Raw genomic sequence first — 20,020 nt, 5'->3', positions numbered from 1 at the left:
GTAATGATTTGGCACCACTTTGGTTATAGGACAGTTTTACTCTGTCCTATAGAAGTCTGAAATGCCTTTCTAAATAATTTTCCTTTTGCATCCCTTACACAAGTAGTTTGATAATGACAGTTCCTGCTCAGGATTGTAATTTATAAAGTTATTAATAACCCATTAGTTGCTGTTAGCGCCTGTCAAGTAGGCACCTGATTCATGGTGACCCCATGCACAATGGAAGGAAATGCCTGGTTCTGCACCATCCCAGGACTGGTTGTGGATCGGATCAATGTGATTCATAGGGTTTCACTGCTGATTTTCGGAAGTGGATTGCCATGCCTTTTTTCCTAGTCCATTTTAGTCTGGAAGTTCAATTTAAATCTATTTAGCATTCACTGTAAGCCTCACTGACAAACAGGTGGTAGCGCTGCATTAAGTGCACTGGCCAGGAATTGAACCCCAGTCTCCAGTATGGAAGATGAGACTTCTATGCCTGAACCACCAATACTCTCGACCCATTAGTACTACAAATTAATATTGTTGCCTCTATCTGTTACGTTCTATGCTGATTTAAGATTAACACTGAGTTCCTTGATATAAGATTAACACTGAGTTTCTAATACAGAATCATTTAACTTCTTTAAGATATATATCATTGGTATAAATAAATAGTATACATATCTCTACTCATACCTCATTAATTTTATTTAGAATCAGATGATTTGAAATTACTCCGAACGGTTCCACCAGCTGTAATAACTGGTATCTCAAGTTTTTCCCTCGCTGAAAATCCATGATGTGAACAACTCGGCTAGTTTCCTATCAGTTAGGAAAAAAGCAATTCAATATGTATCTTTAAATGCAATGTGATAACAGGTTACACGTTAGAAGTTTACAGTCTATAATTACTACAACAGATTAAGTATTTAAAAGAATTTAAAAACTATACAACAAAGCAAATGTCACTGGGGTAAATTTCTTTTCTGACTACAACTCAATGAGTTATACTATCTCAAAGTTTCAGAAAAGAGCCCCTGCACTGATTTTTACATTGAATAATGTGTATATATCTGGATAGTAAAGTTCCTAACTCTTGAGTAAAACACAAGATCTCCAAAGTATGGGCAAATAAATATAAAGATTTAACTCTTATTTAAGTCATATAAAAGCCTGGGGTTCTCAGACTGCAAAAGTCTGGTAGTTTTCATACTACAGCAATTTTCCAATAATAAGGATTATGACAGGCTCAATCAGCCAGGTTTTAAAAAAATCACAGTTCCGAAAAAAGTAAACACAATAAAAGCAAGAATTGTTATTACTGACCACTCTGCCTTTTTGCATGTGTCTTGATCCTTGCAGGTTTCCGTTTCCAGCGCCTTCATGGGGGAAAAAAAGTTTTTTTTTCTTTTAGCCTTGTAATAAATATACTTGCTATAGTAGGCTAATTAAAAAAAAAAAAAAGTACCTTTCAAAAACAAAGAAATTACTAATATCATATGCCTACCACGTCTTGCCATGCAATGTTATTCAGGAATAACATTTCGATTAGACTTCTTTTGCCTGTAATCACTGCATTTAATGTTTATGGTAAAAGCTCTTAGGGAAAGTAACATGCATTTTATATAATCACCCAGATTTCCTCTTGGTCCAACTGCTGGTCCCCCAAGATGAAATGAGGGAGGTGGAGGTCCCAGAATTCCTGGTGCTGGGTTTGTAGATTGCTGCAACATGAATGGATCACCCCTAGAAATGTGACGATAATAAAGATGATAAAGGGGTCCGTCAGAAATAATTAAGATTTATTATTAAAGTACCCTATGACCTCTTCAAACTTGGGAAAATTTGTGTGTGAAGAATGAAAAAAGTCTGTAATAGCACTATTAGAAAAAAAATCATAATAGAAATTACTACATGAAATACATTCTTTTAATTCAACCACAATAACTTATACAAAACTCTCATATATCCAGTAAAGAAATTTTGAAAATAATTTTATTTACAAAATGTTGAAGTTAAACCTGAATTCCTTACATTGATCTCCTTTACAAACAATAGCTTAAAAAAATTTAACTTACATTGTGTGTCCTGTATCATTGTCAGGATTCCATTCTGGGTAGCTTTAAAAAGACCAGAAAATTAACTTTAAAATAAAACTGTCCTTTTCACAAAGCAGCCTCGTTTGGCCTCTAAAACAGAGGATTATTTATTAGTAAAGTTATTTGAGGGCCTAATGTTAGCAATATTAACAGTTTTAAAGCATGTCATATAGGTATTTCCAAAGTTAAGAAAAATTTTGTTAAGTTCAAAATAATTCAAATGAATGAGAATAAACCTATTCCGTATTCCTTGAAAACGTTAAAGTTAAAACTTTTTCTGTATTTGTTAAACCATAAGGAAGAAAAGTGCTATATGAGGAATTGGAAATGTGGGTTATATAAGTGAAACAAAAAGAGACCACAGTGCTTCCTCCTCCAGTATTAAATACAAAGAGCAGAGTGGTGACACTAAGAAAGTTTAACCTAAACAGAGCCGGGTATATGTGAAAATTGCCATGCCAGTGAATCATGGGCATTGTGTGCTGCTATGGGAAGGAGTTTCTTTAGAAATTCTGTTTCATTATAGCAGCTTAAACTCAGAACCAAATGGTAAAAGTATCTCAACAAGTTAAAAATACACCATGAATTGGACACAGGGAATACACGGTGGAGAGAAGGAGTGTGTTGTCTCATTAGGTAGAGAGCAGCTAGGAGTACATAGCAAAGTGTGTTTAAGTTTTTGTATGAGAGGCTGATTCGATTTGTAAACTTTCACTTAAAGTACAATTAAAAGAAAAAACCATGAAGGATATTGCTTGACAACCAGTTTGTAACTTTTAATAACCTTTCCTTTTCTGAATCTCCTTTATTTTTAGATGTATTACTGGAAGTGCTATTAAAAAGTGTATCTATTCTACGTATCAAAGGCTATCTTTAAGTCTATTAAAGTTTCCAAACTTGTTTAAAAAAAAAAAAATTTAACCTAGCGATAATATTACGTAAACAAGGTATTACTACATCACCATCACTTCATCTGGTATTCAACAGGAAGTTTTAAATGTAAGCATTTTATTTGTAATTAGTATTGCCAGGACGATATCAACTACGTAGCAGTAACACTGTGGATACAAGTAAATGATGAACTCCCCCAAATCAATCAATGACTGTTTCTGATTTGCGATAAGGATGCTTTAAAGGTATTTCAAACTCCTACATTTCAAGAAGAAGCTGGCATCGACGACTGTGACTTGCTCCATTGATATGTTGACTCCACTCCTGCAGCAAAGTAAATTAGTAGAATTAACAAAAATAAAGCTAAAATACTTTCATTTGAACCATCCAAACTCTAGGGCGTTAATCTATGCAGTATCATAGGTTTTACAAACACCTACCCATTCATTAAATCACACTGATTTAATTTAAAACAATTTCTCTGAATCCTGATAACTTGATCCTGCCCTCAAATACGCTACGCACATTCTTGGAAAAACTGGATAATTTGGTTAGCATACTAAGAGGCCTGACAGGGAAAAAATATAATGAGTATCAAGAGATCAAGAGTAGTTAATGGACCTTGAGTTCAGCAAGGCAAATTAATTTCTGCTATGGACCAATTTGAAATATATTATGAGAACTATTTTAAGGGAATCTAAATATGATTAAAAATACCAATGTTTAGATCTACTTTCCTATAATACATGCTATAAATATGAACAATTAGTTAAAAATAGAATCTTTTATTTCACCCAGCCCATGAGGTGTTGTTGGCGTTGTACCAACAGTACTAACTACTAAATATGTAGTGAAAAACGCACCATGGTTTGTGCTATAAAAGTTTAAAGCGATTCAATAAAAATGACTTTTCTAGAAAATACTCTTTTATAAAAAAAACTAGGCTTTCGTTACATTTCTCAAAAATAAAAAAGCAAACTTCAGGATGCCAATTTTCAAATTTTAAGAGGGAAGCATATTACATTCTGTCCTATTTGTCCCTTTGTGATTTATTTTAAATTTAAAGGAGTTAACTTTCTCCCTATTTCATTGAAATAAATTTTCCTTTCTTTAGCAAAAAAATCCAAAAACGTAAGTATAAGTGAGTTACATTCCCAAAGCTGCCACTTTAGAAGATGTGAATACGTGGTATTATTTAAATTCACTGTTACCACAGGGTTGTTGTGAAAAGTGAGTTAATAAATATAAAAAACTTATCAGAACATTGCCAGGAATACAGAAGTGCTTAAAAAAAAAAAGTGAACTATAATTACACTGTTTATAAAGCCATCTTGTTTTGCAATTCTTTCTTCACAACTATTATTAAATGTTGTTTTACAAATTCCCACAAGTTGAGACAATTCTACAATACCCACATTATCTAATACAATTTTATTTGGAATATAAAACATGGTCAGGCAATTTTTTGTATAAGGGAGTCTCACTTAGACCTAAGGTAAGGCACCCAATTATAAGAGATATTCTTTCGGTGAGCTTCAGAATGGTATTTTATAAACAGGACCCTAATTTTTAAAAGGTGACTTATATTACACTAGTTTACATCCATTCTTATGCTCCAAGAGAATGAACTAAAACCCTGTGGAAGATCTGAGATGAACACATTGAGGCAGAATGGTACTTTCTCAGAACTTGCATGCGCTATCAAATACTATTACCATGAATCTCTAAAGCTAGAGTGTCTTTTTAAAAAAATAACGGCTAGTATAAGGAAGGAACTCAAAGAGATCTCTCTTCAGCTGGCTCTACAAGCAGGTATTTGGGATATGAAAAGTTTCTACTTGCAAAGCAACAGAACTGTGACTTGCTAGAGGTCGCTTTTTAAATGGCTGTAAGCAAGATGTCACCACAGGTAAATTTCAAACTTCAGAAGAGGGATTAAATAAATGCCTTTATTTATTTATTTAAACTAAAAATCTCCAGGTTTAAAATATCCCTGAAAAGTAGTATTTTGGGAAAGGAATGAAAGTTTTCCTATTAGGCAAGCTTCTAATTCACAGGAGACAGAAAGGGTATATAACCGAACCGAAATTATTTATACCCAAGCCCCCATGCTCTTTAAAGGTTCAGACTTACAGTAAAAGTGGGGCTGGTCTTTCAAAGTGCTAAAAAGCCAAGATGAGAAAATGAGATATGGACTTCCCAAACCCAGCCATTACTAATCTGCACTACCGGGAGCAACTCATCTCTCACCGTTTAGTCTAAAGTAAGGACTAAAAATCAAGAGAATTAAAAAAACATATCCTTGGATTTTACATTGACTCTTACATCAGATTAATAAAGAATGAGGATTCGATTTTTTAATTCAGAGGTTTCTGCAGGAAAACTACATTCACCTTAATGCTTTTAATACAAAAGCTATATAAAGAAAGAATAACGTGGAGAAGCACTTCTGGAATGGAGGAATAAAGAATAATTTAAGGGTTTCCTTCTAGAATAATACTAAGAGGAAAAATATGAACTCAAGTGACAAGACAGTGAGAGGGCTGTATGGGCAGTTTTATTTAAGTGTAAGGAACCTGCGGGAATTTTTTGTGTAGAAAAGCACCCAAGGTTCTAAAATGACCCAGGAAGAAATAAAACCAACAGCATCCCTGGAAGTTACTTAAAAATGTCAAAAATAATGACACTCCTATGATGGCAAATTATATAATGTTTTCAACCTAAAGTTCTTTTTTTCATAGAACTTTTGATCATGCAGGCTTTAAAGTTACCACTAAATAAAAAGAACAGATTTTCCAAGTTTATGCAGCAATACCAGAGAGCAGGATTAAATGTTAAAAAAAACTTCACTGTCTACTTCCACCACAGGAATTTCCCCTAAAATCAGTTTCCACATCAGCTATAAAATGAGAGGTCTACTTGTACAGTGAACAGTTATTTTATCAATAACGTAGATACAAAGAAAACATCAGCTATGTTAAGGAAACTAGAAAACATTAAGAGAATCCAGGTGCTTAAACGTCTTAAAATTGACCAAACTTAAAAATGTCATAAATTTTCAAATCAAACAATTAAACAAAAGGCCTCTAAAATTGTTCTTAAATGCACTCAATATTCTGACAAAACATGAAAGCTAGTTAAGGTCTAAGCATTTTTACCGGCTAAAAATACCTCTTATGCTAGTAAAGGAAAAATATATCTTACTCTCGAATCCAGTTTCGTCAAGTACTTTAAAACTGCTCGTTTGTTAATTTAGATCCATTTAAAACAGCCTTCTTCAGGAACTAGGAGGTAGCAAAATCTTGAGAATAAAGTCTTTTCTCTGATCAAAGCCCTCTCATGGTTCTCTCTTGTTCCTTTCCTGCACTATGCTTTTCTACGTGCTGGCAGCGAAGTTAAATTACTGCTCAAAGTCAGGAAGTAAGCGTCCACTGACAGCTTTATAGTGGACTTATGATGACTCCAGTAGCAAAAATTTTAAGTCCCCTAAAATTGCTTTCATTTGAGACACTGTAACTGGCTATTCCCCTTGGAATTTATTATCTTTTTTGAGAACATTGGTTGTAATACCATTGCAGCTATCGTTTCTTTATAAACGGGCAAAAGTAATACAGCAAAAAACAGGAGTCACCATACCTTAAAGGACTTTTTCATTTTATCAACTCACACCAAATCTACAACTTAGTTTAGTAATGTACGAAGAATAAAGTCCATGATATTCTAAGTACATCTAACAAAAAATCTGAAAGAAGGTAACACCAAAAGCACCTACCGAATAAAATATGATGACTTTTATGAGTTTGGGGGCTCTATTTCTTAGATGAAAATAAACCTATAAACCTAAACTCAGCATTTATCATAACTTATTTTGGTGTAGATTAAAGACTAAAATATTCGTTTGTGTACTTGAACTATTTTATATAGCAATTCAAAAGATTGTTGTATTATATAAAGACTTTTAAGCTAAAAATTATTTTTAAAGACATATTTTTCAAAGTACTCCGTAAACTCAAACTAAGAGAAGTCTCTTCACTTAATTATCCAAGAGACCAAAATTCTGAGATCCAAACACAAGAGACAGAGTGGTAATACATTTTAATAGAATTTTTAAGATAAAATCTCCAATAATACACGATTTAGGCTACTCAAAAGTCAATACTCACTAAAAAATAAATTTCAAAGGAGTAGATATGAAAAGAACATGACCCTTCCAGATGTTACTGTAAAGAAAAAGCCTGTAATAGTAACCATCGAATCAATTTCATGGCAGCACCATGTTGCAGTTAAGTAGAATAACTATACAGCACATCAGGAAAAATGGATGGTCACAGATCAAGCTGGTGGAGTGCTATGTAGTTGACTTTAAGTCAACTGCACTGTATGTGTATTTTTTAAATCAGTGAGAATGAATAACACTGAAAAAGTTGAAAGAGAAAGGACAACATATTCAAAAGGGCATTTTGAAAAAGTTCCCATTTTGCCAGATGTGATATGATAATTACAGCGAAGGAGAATTAGATTTTTTTTGGTTGTTCAAATGACTATACCAGAAGTCTAAGTCTAAATCAGAAAAAGAATATGCTTACAAGGAACACAGAGCAGAATACTGCAGTAGTTGATTTTTCCAAGTCTCTAATGGGATAGATGCAATATGGGATAATAAAAAGTGAATTCTGAAGTATGTTTAAGAAAGTTGTGGAAAAGGAGGAAAAAAAATGATGAAAAATTTCAGTCATACTATGAGAGTTTGTGTTAAAGGGAAATCAAAAAAGGAAGAATGAGCTAATCTAAAATATGAAACATACTGAAACACCAGGGCTCTACATTAACGCTTTCCCTATAAGCCACAGATAAGGAAAAAAAGAGAATTGTTCAAGAATACATCTTTACTACATACAAATCAGCAATCAAGACAGATGGAGAGCTAAACTCTAGCATCCTGAATGGCAGAGCACATTGACTGCAAAATAAATAAAAATACTTAAAACAATTCAACAAAGCAGACAAAAAACCTGCTTAAATATATGATTAAGAAGAACATATTGATGCCAAAACCCAACAAGATAATCCCAGTGGATGACAGTTTTGTGGCCAGAAGTAATCTAGGCAGATTGTATTAATGTAAAGCCCTGGTTTAAAATGCTCAAAAACAATTACCTTCCAAATAAAGTAAGTGTTCTCAAAAGTATAAAAATTCTTGATCAACTCAGTGTCATCAGACTACAGAAATAGAGTAAAAGATTTAGGTAAAAACAGAATAGGCACTACAATGTAAAAGAAATTAGAAGTATCTGTTGGATTAACTCACCTTATTAGAATGAACTGGCAAATCACATATAGAGCACAGATGGGGATAACCCTTCGGTAAGAGTCCATGGAAGTCTTCAATATTGCTACTTGGAGGAGCGCCTCTCTTTTTCTCAAAGAGAGATCTCTCTTGTAAGGGGCCAGGACCACGTCCCATCCTCTCATACTCACTGTCAAATTTATGATAGTTATGCGAGGTCTCACCAAAAAAAGAATCATCCCTACACCTTTCTCCATCTCTTAATCTGTCATCTTCATAATCCATTCTGTCATAATAACCAGATTCTTGAGAACGACTTCCATGGTCATAATCAAGCACTGGGTTGAGACTAGGACCACGATCATCAAAACTATCTCTTCTAAAGTGCCTTTTTTCTTCCCAATCATCCCTAGGTACTCTGTATGGTGGATCCCGTGTAGCAGATCTGCCATCTCTACCATAACTCAATGTAGGGCCTTCTTCAGTTCTCCTCCTTTTAAGCTGTAGAAGGATTTGGGGCAAATTCTCAGGAGTAATCTTGTCCTCTGGATAACGACTCAGTTCATCTAAGTCTCTAGCAGACAGACCAAAGCTGGCCAAAATGTTACTGGCCTGGTCTGCTTCTCCACGGTGTTGAGAAGACAAAGGAAGTGGACCTCTACTTCCGATGTTAAATATAGACTGCAAATTATGGGAAGAAGTACTAGCAGAAGACAGTGCACCTTGTTGATTCAATGAAGAACTCATTCCAAGATTCATTAAACTAGCAAGGCGTGCAGTACCCTGGTTCATCCTTCCAAGAGATGCTGGCATACTTAAAGACTGGGTAGCAGCAGCAAGAAGGCCTATTCCTGCTGCAGACAGGTCACGCCCATGACCCTGTGAGTCCCTACTGAGAGATGACTGCTGGAATGACTTGGACATTGTAGAACTATCTCTTGTCTATTTTATAGATCAAAAAAAAATTTTTTTAAGACGGCCAAAAAGAAAGCTCACACTAGAAAGCTAAGTTAACTTTGCTTCAAAAAATGGTAACGCCAAGAAAAAGGATCAATAAGGACTGGAGAATCTTCTTCAAGCTGAGAACCAGCAGACAACTCTGTAGAAAAATAAGCAATTTTAGTCATAAATCCCTTTAAGTAGATGCTGTTTTTTAGAAAAAAAAAAAAAACAAAAAACAAAAACTTATGCATCATGTTGATTAAAAAAAAAAACATTTAAGATCTCAAACTTACAAGGAACTTATTACATATCTTAAATGGATTCCAGATGTATGCAGCGCCTGCATGTATTTAAAAAGCAGACTTTTGTACTAAAGTTTAACTATTAAAGGGAATTTTATACTAAGTTTAAAAACATTTAAATTGAAGGGTTAGATGTCCGAGTACATAAAAATTTCAATAAAAATATAGATGGGTCTTTTCTTTTAGAAGAATAAAATATACCCTATAGTATGATGCTTAAGTTCCAGGAGAAGACTAAAACAAACAAAAAGTCTAGGTCAGCAAGTCCAAGATGAATCAATTGTATTTTGCTTTGGAAAATGAGACCTATTATCACTACCAGAAAGAACCTAGTAAAATCATAAGTACATGAAGCTTAAGTGCCAAGTACCTACTATAGTAAGATCTAAGACCAAACACAACAGTTGAGACCTTTATGCAGCAAAATAAATTTGAGGTGAAGACAGACAGATGTAAGAAAAATAAGTCATCTCCTACTGTATAAGGATTTCTACCCATATTTAAACCATTTAACTGCCTTCTTACTGCCCATCCTACACCAGGCAGTGCTTATTTCGTATCTAATACTTTTAAGGCAAGGAGAACCAAGTCTGATCAGTACAGGAATAGGAGATCTCCCAAGAAAAACCCAGGCACAGGAAGTACAGGTAATTTAAAGAAGTGACACTCTCTCCAAGTTGGCATCAATCAATGATCATTTAATGCTTAGGGGCTACAGCACCTCTAGGGCTCAAAACAGATAAAAATGAAATCTTGGTTACAGAGATTTGTGTGAACTTTTCTCAAGAATAGTCCACCTGGGGAATTTAAATTCTGAATCTGAATACGATCACCAAGATGTCTTTCTGGATGAAACTATTTTCAATTTCTTCCTTAAATTATCATTTTACCTTATCTTTTGTTTCAGTTACATAAGAATTTACAAAGCATTTATGATTCTCATAAAATATTAAAAGATATACATAAATGTCCTCAACGAAACAATTTTATAATCACAACTACATACATAGGTTAACTTTAAGGTTATGTTTGCACAGAATTCTATTACAAGGCATTGCGCAGACAAATTTTATACATTTGATCACTCATACACCTAAGCACTGATAGTTAATAAATTAAACTTCATTACAGCAAAAACCAGTCACTATTCAATAGTTACAAGTCTATTATGAGGCCAATTCCACCAATGATAGATTAAAGCAAGGATACACTGGACGAAAACAGTGTCAGAAGAAGTTAAAAAAAAAAAAAAGTTAGAGTTAAGAAAGATTAGATTTTTTAAAAAAAGATGTAATAAAAGTTAAAAAGACACAGAAATGCTATCAGAGGTGACCAGAGTTAAAGAGAATGTTTTTGCACACCAAGAAAGATGAATTTGAGAAAAGACACCAAAGAAACCAGTGCTAGATGAGATCCACTATGTAAAACTACTTAAGCGTTAAAATAAGATTATAAAAGACAAAAGTGGACTTCCTTGGATGAAAGTTTCTTTGATATGTCATGTAAACACCATACACAAATGGCAGCTAACAGGTAGAACTCTCTAAATTGTTCATGTATCCTATAAAAATACCTTAGGTGGTTTCTCAAAATATCAAGGTTATTAATTGCAGCTTTATAGCTAAAGTTTTGTATTACCGAAAAGCTAGTCTTTTGAAAGAACTATTCTTTCCCCTCAGGGAAACTCTGTAAAATATAAAAACTGACCATATTTTAAAAGAAAATGATTGTTAGAATACAGAGATCTCAATATTTTTTTCCTGTAGCTTATGTGACAACAGCGAATCTACAAAAGGTTAAGAGAAGTAAAAAGATGATAATCTTAAGACAAAACATAAAATGGATGTCAGCAAAACTCAGAAAAAGGACAACACAATGTAAATTCCAGAATTTGTAATTCCGTGAGAATAATCTTAACATTTTTGAGTTGAGTTTCAACCTAAAATGCAGTCACACACACAAGAACACGATAGTAGTATTACTAAAAAGGAACTTAAGGCCTGCTGTAGGACCTTCGATCGAAACAATTAACCAAACCAAATTCTTTAAAAAATCTTTTATTAGAAGAATTGAGAGAATTCAGACACACGTTGGCGTTGCTGAACATAAGTTGTTCCGTACGAGCCATTTTTAAAGGCTCATTTAAACAAACCTGCTGCCTATTAGTAACCCATCACAAAGGACATTTACTAAATTACTAGGAATTAATTAGCTTCTTTTACCTTATGTTTTTATCTGTAATTATACAATTTTGAAAATAACCTACTAGAATGTAGTGTCAAAACCCAATGTACCCATTAAATCTATACGTTCATCAATGCAGTTATCTTTCACTTCCAAAACAAAAGCAGCTCAACCCAAAACCATTAAAAAAAAAACTATCAACATTATCCATAATTTGATTTCGAAATGCCATTTTCTATAATCTGATGCTCAAATTATTAACTTCTAGGTCTTAAAAGTCATTTATATAGACAACTTTGAAGAAAAATGGAAAAGCTGTTAGTCAACTGTCCTGGAAATGTCAGCTTCTTATTCAAAATCTGAGCAAGTACTGTCCTTACGTAGAGTTAGAAAATAAATTTCAGTTAATAATATTCTACCTGCATTCCATGAGCAGCTGATACTCTTTATTGGGCTTCTTTTCTTCTCCAATTAAAAGTAGTGGAATACCAGAATATTTCACAGCTCAAAGTTTAACATACTCAGAAAATTAATGTAGAACAAAAGCAAACCGTTGTTCCGTATCTGGATTTCCTCATGTGTAAAATAAAGATTACCTAATTGTCTTTTTTTGTCTTTTTTTTTCCCAGAGGTTATTTAGCAGGATTACTAGAATGGGAATAAGATGGCCTTAGTTCTTAAAATATATTAAAAAAAAAAAAAAGGAAAAAACCTTCCACTTCTAACTTAGAAGTAAAAAATACTATGTTTTAAAGGTATCTTTACAGCCAATATTTAATTATGTTCTCGAGTTGTAAGATAATCATTCCTTAAAAACTAATTATAATTTCTTATAGTATTTCCCCCTCTGAATTACAAACACATACAAAGGAATGGTGGGAGCAAAAAATTTCAGATCTCCCAAATATTTTATCAAGCTCAAACACCCTTGTGAATTGTAAAAAAGGCCCAAATATATTTAGGGTAGCAACCAACAAAAACAATTAGTATTAAAAAAACGTCTTAACCGTATCACTGCTGGATGACAGGGATAGTTCACTATCAGTTATTTCAAAGAAACATCATTTGGAAAGGTAGATTTGATTTTTGTTATTAATCACACAAAAATATTGATTAAAGATTTCTGTGATCAGGACTTTTAAAGCAAACACCTAACTCAGTTTAAATACAAGGTTAACTACTAAGTTCTTATTACTTTCTTTCCCCAGATTACAGTCTTTTTATCGATCTTCTTCTCACACATTAATCTTTCTCACTTATTAATTTTAAAGTGGGTTTATAAAGAACTTACCAACCTAGTTTCAAGTGTTAGAAATTTTTCATTTTAATGTTAGTTAGCATTACTATATCTTTCTTCAATATATTTTCTAACTTTCATTTAAGGGTTTGATTTTTCGAATTATAATAATATCTGAGGAACTACTCAATTTCTTCCTAGAATTTGAACTACTCTAAAATCTTTTAATGTGTGCCTTTCAGTACCATAATCTCATCTTGGTACAGCAAATACCTTTAGGCAACTGGGATTTTTAAAAATAACGTATTAACGTAAATAGTAAACCCCTTAGGAAACAGACTCCCAGTTCTATTAACTTCAGTTTTGTATTGAGCAATACGTGCATCACAACACACACAAAAAGATAAAACGTTATAAAATGTAGTGCCCCAGGAAGGCTGAAAAATAGTATTAATACTTTTAAGCACTTTAAGGCTATTGCTCTTAATCCACCGACAGACCTGAATTCAACTTCTAGACCACTTCTTGATCCTTAGGTCAATGATAGATAAAAGTATTGCAGAGCGCCTTCAGCTGCTGAGAAGATAAAAAATTTTATGTTAATCAGTGGAATGGATTCCTGTTCAGGCTTGGAACAGTATTTACTTTCTTCTTCCTAGGATTTAAAAAAAATCTCCCAGTGACTTTCGATTAATTAGGCAGTAAACGTTTTCAGATTAAGGCTACTGGAATCTGATTCAAAACCCACAGCTCAGAAGAGAACTTCATTCCATTTGCCTGACACTGCTGACTCTTGATTTGATCTGATACTAACTTGGCTTACTCTCTCTCCACTTAAAACTAGAGGCTTCCCTCAAGGCTCCACTCTGCGCCCTTTAAGGTTTCCAAACTCACTCAATTAATGCTATGCTACTCTCTTGGTTTCCACAACATTTGTACAACTCTTTATTTGATAAAAACAGATTTTTGGAGCTTGAATGCTTTGATTCCAACCCTGCTTTACTACACAATAGCTATGTGAACCTTCTGCAATTTAACAGCTTCATTTTTGTTTCCTCCCATGTAAAATGGGAGTAAAAATAATACCTACACTTCACAAGGCTGTAGACTAAGGATTAAACAAATCAGTTTGTGTAATAGTTAGAACAATGTCTGGGCACATAGTAAACACTCGTAATATTTTTTTTTACCTAATTTAATCCTTACAAGTCTAAGAAATACAACTTATTTTTCCTTTATTTTTAGATGAGAAAACAAACTGTAGATGCAAAAAAGACTGTTCCAGGGACACATGAATAAAACCTGCGAAAGTCAAACCTGTGTTAAGACGGAAACCTGTCAGAGAAGGAAACTAAAATATCTTCCATGAATACGAGTGATTAAAAAATGCTAAGACTGTATTCTATCGAGATGGAAAACTTTTGAGACCTGGGAAAACAAAGCAGTTTCGCTGAGTACCGGTTCTCACAAGTTTCACTGCGTTATCTTTTTTCATTTACACTGTACTCCCTATTTCATATATCAACTTTAAGGTCCCATCTATTTCTATGAAAAATCTGGATTCAAAATTGGACTTTGTCACCTCCCACCTTTAAAGACCAGATTTAAAAACTGGCAGTAACCCTGACAAAGTAAGAACTGAGAAAGAAAAGCTGGTTTCTAGTGAAAGCAGACAAACATATATCTCCTCTTTACTCTCTATTGCCAATCTGTCTTTAAATTACCTTTTTGCCCTTCAAAATGCAGCCCCTGCCTTTCTATTCCCTCTGCCATAACGTTACTCAAGATTCTCAGGGTTCGTGCTTTTCATCCGGTATCCCTGCATCCACGGTCACAAGCTCATCACCTTCCAATATATAAGTCCTGAAATTTCACTCTCCTGCTGAATAGCCTACAATGGCTCCCTACTACTTTTACCACATGAAGTCCTTACTATAGTTTTTCAATGCCTTTTGCATGCTGGGGCCATCTTGTTTCTCTAAATCTATCACCCACCATATTCATACAAGAAAGGTCAGCTTGCTATTCCATTGTCAGAGTTCATGCAAATGCAATTCTCATTAGCTGGAACACATTCTCCCACTCCTCATTCAAGAAGCCCTGGTTGCATAGCGGTTAAGAGCTACAGCTGCTAACCAAAAGGTCGGCAGTTCAAATCCACCAGGCGCTCCTTGGAAATTCTATGGGACAGTTCTACTCTATCCTATAGAGTCGCTAAGAGTTGGAATCAACTAGAAGGCAACACGTTTTTTGTTCTCATTTAATAACACTGTTAATTCTCTTTAGGCACAAAAACCAAACCAGTTGTCACCGACTTGGTTCCAACTCATGGGAACCCCCATGTTTCGCAAAACAGAACAGACTCCATAGGGTTTTCATCGTTGTGACTTTTTTGGAAGATCACCAGGCCTTTTTTCTGAGGTGCCTCTGGGTGGATTCAAATCACCAACCTTTCAGTTGGTAGCCAAGCGCTTAACCATGTGCACCACCCAAGGGGCTCCTTTAGGCCCAAATCTATTGCTATCGAGTTGATTCTGATGCATAGGGCCCCTACAGGACAGGGGTTTCTAAAGAATGGCTGGTGGATTCAAAATGCCAATCTTTTGGTTAACCTTAGCTCGCCATTATCTACGTTCAGGCCTCCGCTTTTATTCACGCAATAGGTTATGAACACTACCCATAAAAAAACCCACTGCCGTTGAAGTCGATTCTGACTCACAGTGACCCTATAGGCACTATCGTGTATACAAATACCCATGAATCTAACACCCAACTGTAGAAACATTAAGACCACCTTAGAAACCTTCCATCTGCCAGTTTCCAAGGCACTCCCCCTTAAGTGTATCCTTAAAGATGTGTTTTTGAACTTTATACAAATTGACTTAATACGTATGTATTGTTCTTACTCTTTAAAATTGATTTATACACACTTATACACGAACAGGAAACCCTGGTGGCTTAGTGGTTAAGTGCTACGGCTGCTAACCCAGAGGTTCTAAGTTCGAATCCGCCAGGCGCTCCTTGCAAACTCTATTGGGCAGTTCTACTCTGTCCTCTAGGGTCGCTTTGAATCGGAATCAACTCAACGGCAGTGGGTTTGGTTTTATACATAAACAAATTAGATCTACATTTCATTGCCGTATAGATGTTATGGCACATATCCATTCTGAAGATGGACATTTAGGCCATTTCCAATTTATTGCTAATACCAAGAATGTTCCTATGAATATTCTGTGTCTCCTTGTGGTTAAACGCAAAACTTCCCTCCTCCACATGCTTTTCCAGAATACTATGCTCTACCCATGAATAGACAGGACTGTTAAAACTGATCTGTTGTTTCACATCTTCACAAAAGAATATTTTAAGTACAAATGTATACACTTATCTGATATTACTGTTTCTTCCCAACTACTGCTCAAGTCAGGCGACCAAACGCTTGCAAATTTTCACATGTAGCATAGGTTCTTCTATAAGTCACTATATCAAAGAGAAATATTTAATATGCTTCTACTTCTCAGAGAATGGAAAAACCATATGAATCACCTTGGAAGATCTGAAAGCTGTCCATCTTCTAACTGAAAAGCAACCAATGATACTACAATCAATGAGCCTATTTAGACCCCTAATATTAATTACTGCTTTTCATACTAACAGCATTTATTGCCACCCACCACACCTTACCATAGAAGTTTGTTGTTTTCCCTCTTTGCCCTCTGCCAAGCAGCAGAAGCCCGAAGAACCACCGCCCCCCAAATCCCTGTGAGTATCCTTTTATTTTTTCCCCCTACTAACCTATTTCTGTACCAACAACCACAGGCTACTGGCCCTACTAGTGAGACTGTAGATCAAAGAGAATGTCAGAGACACTATTTTTTAAATAAGGTTGCAGGAAAAAAACACAAGTCTTTTATGTCAACTATCCTTTAAATTTTGAAATAGTTCTAGAAAATCAAAAAACCTAAGCTTTCATTGCTACTTCATGTAGATTTTAATTTCAAAGAGTTTTGAGTGTTATTTACCCAGAAAAATCAGGGCTTTATATACAATTAGAAAATTATGTCTAAGCCACATCATATCCAAGCGGTCCATTCCACAAAGACCTGCCATAGTAATAAATTACATGCAGGTCATTAAAGACAGCACAGCACTTTATCATTTACTTCTTACTATATTACAAGTTTACATCTAAGCTTATAGTAGTAAAAAGCCATAATAAGGCAAAAAGTAAAGTTCAACTCATTTAAAAAATCATTTATAAAATTCCTTTTCAAGGTTAAAAAAAACAAAAACCAAACCCAGTTCCGCTGAGTCAATTCCGACTCATAGCAACCCTATAGGACAGAGTAGAACTGCCCCATAGTTTCCCAGGAGCACCTGGCGGATTCGAACTGTTGACCCTTTGGTTAACAGCTGTAGCACTTAACCACTATGCCACCAGGGGTTCCTTTTCAAGGTTATATACCTAAAAGTCTCTTGATCCATACTTACATTCTCTGTCTTTTAGTTCTCCACTACACTTCTCTATATACAAACCTTTCAATCAAGAATTTCAGAGCTCCTGATCTTGATAAGAAAGGCCCACTACATGGCTTAAGTATTATAAATTATTGTACTTGATTTCCTGACGCATTTGTAAACTTGGAAAAAACCAATGATACAAAAAATTGCAAAACTAAACTGTGTCCACAACCCTTCCACCCCATCCCCCCCAAATCTAGCTTCGTTCACTCCAAATGTTGGGTCAGTCATCTACTCTTATCACCTCTTACAAATGTGGGAGAGTTCTAATGTAATCCTAACTAAACCCACTGCCATCAAGTTGATTCCGACTCATAAGGACCCTATAGGACAGAGCAGAACTACCCCATGGGGTTCCCAAGGCTGTATTCTTTACGGAAGCAGACCGCCACATCTATCTTCCATGGAGTTGCTGACCTTTTGGCTCACAGCTGAGCACTTAACCACTGCACCACCAGGGTTCCTTAATCCTAAAAGAGGTACATAAAAACAGAGAAAAAGCACTCTTCACTAAAAGATTCTTGTAAGAAAAACATCTAACAAACCATTATTCAATTCCAGCCATCAAAATGGTTTCACTCTTAAAATAGCTGATGCTGCAGTTCATATCGTAACCTAATTAGTATTAGACCCAATAATAAAACAGCAAGTTTAATCTTTATATAATATTTTCAGACACGCTTGTTTACACATAATAACCTGAATATCTTATGCAATAAGGACTAATTTTTGTCACTTCTGAATACCCGGTACACATCAGGCTTCATGAAGTGGGCTCACTTCTATCTCAATTCCTCTTTAAAAATACAAGGGATTCTAAACAACAAACAAGAAACTCCAGGATATCTGAAGTTTCCGTTTAATCACTTCTAGAATTTACAATTTTTTTAAACTTCCTTTCTTACGTAAAACTAAAAAGAATTTCAGAAAAAAAAAAAAAAAAAGGATACAGAAATCATCCATAATGCCAACATACAGTTACCAACATTTTTTGGTGTTATCTCCCCTCTATTTTTATGCTTACTGACATGTTCTTTCTAAAAACAAACAAAAAAAAAACCAAATTTGACATCAACTTAATTTTATTATGTTTTTCTTTCCAGTCAGTATTATGTACCATTACCATTTCCCCCTCATTATCAAAACCAAACCAGTTGCTGTCGAGTCCATCCCAACTCATGGCATCCCCAGGTGTGTAAAAGTAGAACTGTGCTCCATATTGTTTTCAACGGCAGATTTTTCTGAAGCAGATCGCCAGATCTCCCTTCTGAAGTGCCTCTAAGCACAGTTAACTGTGTGAGCTACCCAGTGCAGTGACTCCCTCCCATCATTACTCTCCTTAAAGACTGTTTTAAATAGTTGTATAGATTTGCATTTGATGGTTACAATACAGTTAACAGATTCCCAACTGTTCAAACTTTAGACTTTTCACATTTAACAGCCCTATGTTAAAGGAATCTTTGACACATTATTTTCTCATAAGCTCCTGTAAGTTAAATTTTTCCATTTCAAGGCCTATACAATGAAGCCCCCTAGACTGAATCAAGATCCAAAGGGGTCTAGACCAGACTGGTAGCAGTACCACTGGTTAACTACGTAACAACCACCACCTCCCTGGATTTTAACCTTTTCTTTCTTCCATAAAACTAGGAATTTGAACTAAATTCAAACTAAAATACAACAGACATTATTGTTGTGTTCATCACTTGATCAAGGGTGGTTAAATCCTAAATTAGATTAAAAACGCTGTATAAAAGCAAACCCATACCGAGAATAGACGCACTACTTAAAATAATGTAATCAATGTTACTGAACTGTACATGCAGAAATTGTTCAGATGGTGTTGTTTTAAGTTTATTTTTCACAATTAAAAAAAAAAAAAAACAAGAACAGCATATCCACATACACAGTTGAAGTACAAGCTAATATTATATGACGTTAACTTCAAAGTAAGAAATGCAATTTAAAGCACTTCAACACAAATATCTTCTGGCTAAACAATCTTTCCCAAATCTTACGTAAGCAACCAGAAGAATCTTCATGAAGCATTTCAATTGTTTAATTTCATGTTTGCAAAAATATTCTAGCCAAGTGGAAAAGGCATAATCAGAATATTTTGCAACAAAAATGTCTCCCCCACCCTTCTTCATTTCTAAAACAATTTATTGTTGAAAACTATGTTAACAGACTGTGTAGATGACATAGCCGTTAGGAAAATAATGAATTTTAAAGACGAAAGTTTATTTTCAATATTTACGAAAACAGCCTAAAATAAAAATTTTACCCACTATCAACTATTCCGTGATTTTTAAGTATATTGTACTTGGGAGAAAAATGTGCTTAGCCGACTATTTTCAATCCCGAACCAAGCTTTGTTCAACACGCAGAACACAGTATCCACACAAAATGACAACGACCTGCGAAAATCAACGGCTCTGAAATTATTCCAGTGCACGTGAAAGACGAGAAATTTCGAATCGCCATAACCATTCTAGAAATGTGAAGCAAATTCCGAAAACCTGTTAACTGATCCAACAGGATTATTACACAAAATAGGGTATTTCACAGAATAGGGCCA

At 34.6% G+C, this 20,020-nt stretch overlaps 1 protein-coding gene across 6 annotated transcripts in view; it reads right to left on the bottom strand.

The window, feature by feature from the left end:
• The window catches only part of MATR3 (matrin 3), a 49,216-nt gene that overhangs the window by 10,456 nt on the left and 18,740 nt on the right, over positions 1 to 20,020 (bottom strand). For 4 of the 6 annotated variants that reach the window (XM_010591013.3, XM_064276882.1, XM_064276897.1 and 1 more), the window contains 6 exons: positions 8,281 to 9,358; positions 3,235 to 3,296; positions 2,061 to 2,102; positions 1,616 to 1,728; positions 1,309 to 1,361; positions 679 to 804 (listed from right to left, as the gene is read on the bottom strand). In XM_010591013.3, coding sequence (XP_010589315.1) covers positions 679 to 804; positions 1,309 to 1,361; positions 1,616 to 1,728; positions 2,061 to 2,102; positions 3,235 to 3,296; positions 8,281 to 9,183 — 1,299 coding nt within the window. In that variant the 5' untranslated portion in view covers positions 9,184 to 9,358. Of the gene's footprint in view, positions 1 to 678; positions 805 to 1,308; positions 1,362 to 1,615; positions 1,729 to 2,060; positions 2,103 to 3,234; positions 3,297 to 8,280; positions 9,359 to 13,424; positions 13,501 to 20,020 lie in introns of all 6 variants that reach the window. The other 2 variants (XM_010591017.3, XM_064276898.1) reach the window with 2 other exon arrangements.

This window comes from Loxodonta africana, chromosome 2, assembly GCF_030014295.1.
Source record: "Loxodonta africana isolate mLoxAfr1 chromosome 2, mLoxAfr1.hap2, whole genome shotgun sequence".
Classification (NCBI taxonomy): domain Eukaryota; kingdom Metazoa; phylum Chordata; class Mammalia; order Proboscidea; family Elephantidae; genus Loxodonta; species Loxodonta africana.
This window is presented reverse-complemented; position numbering and strand designations above follow the sequence as displayed.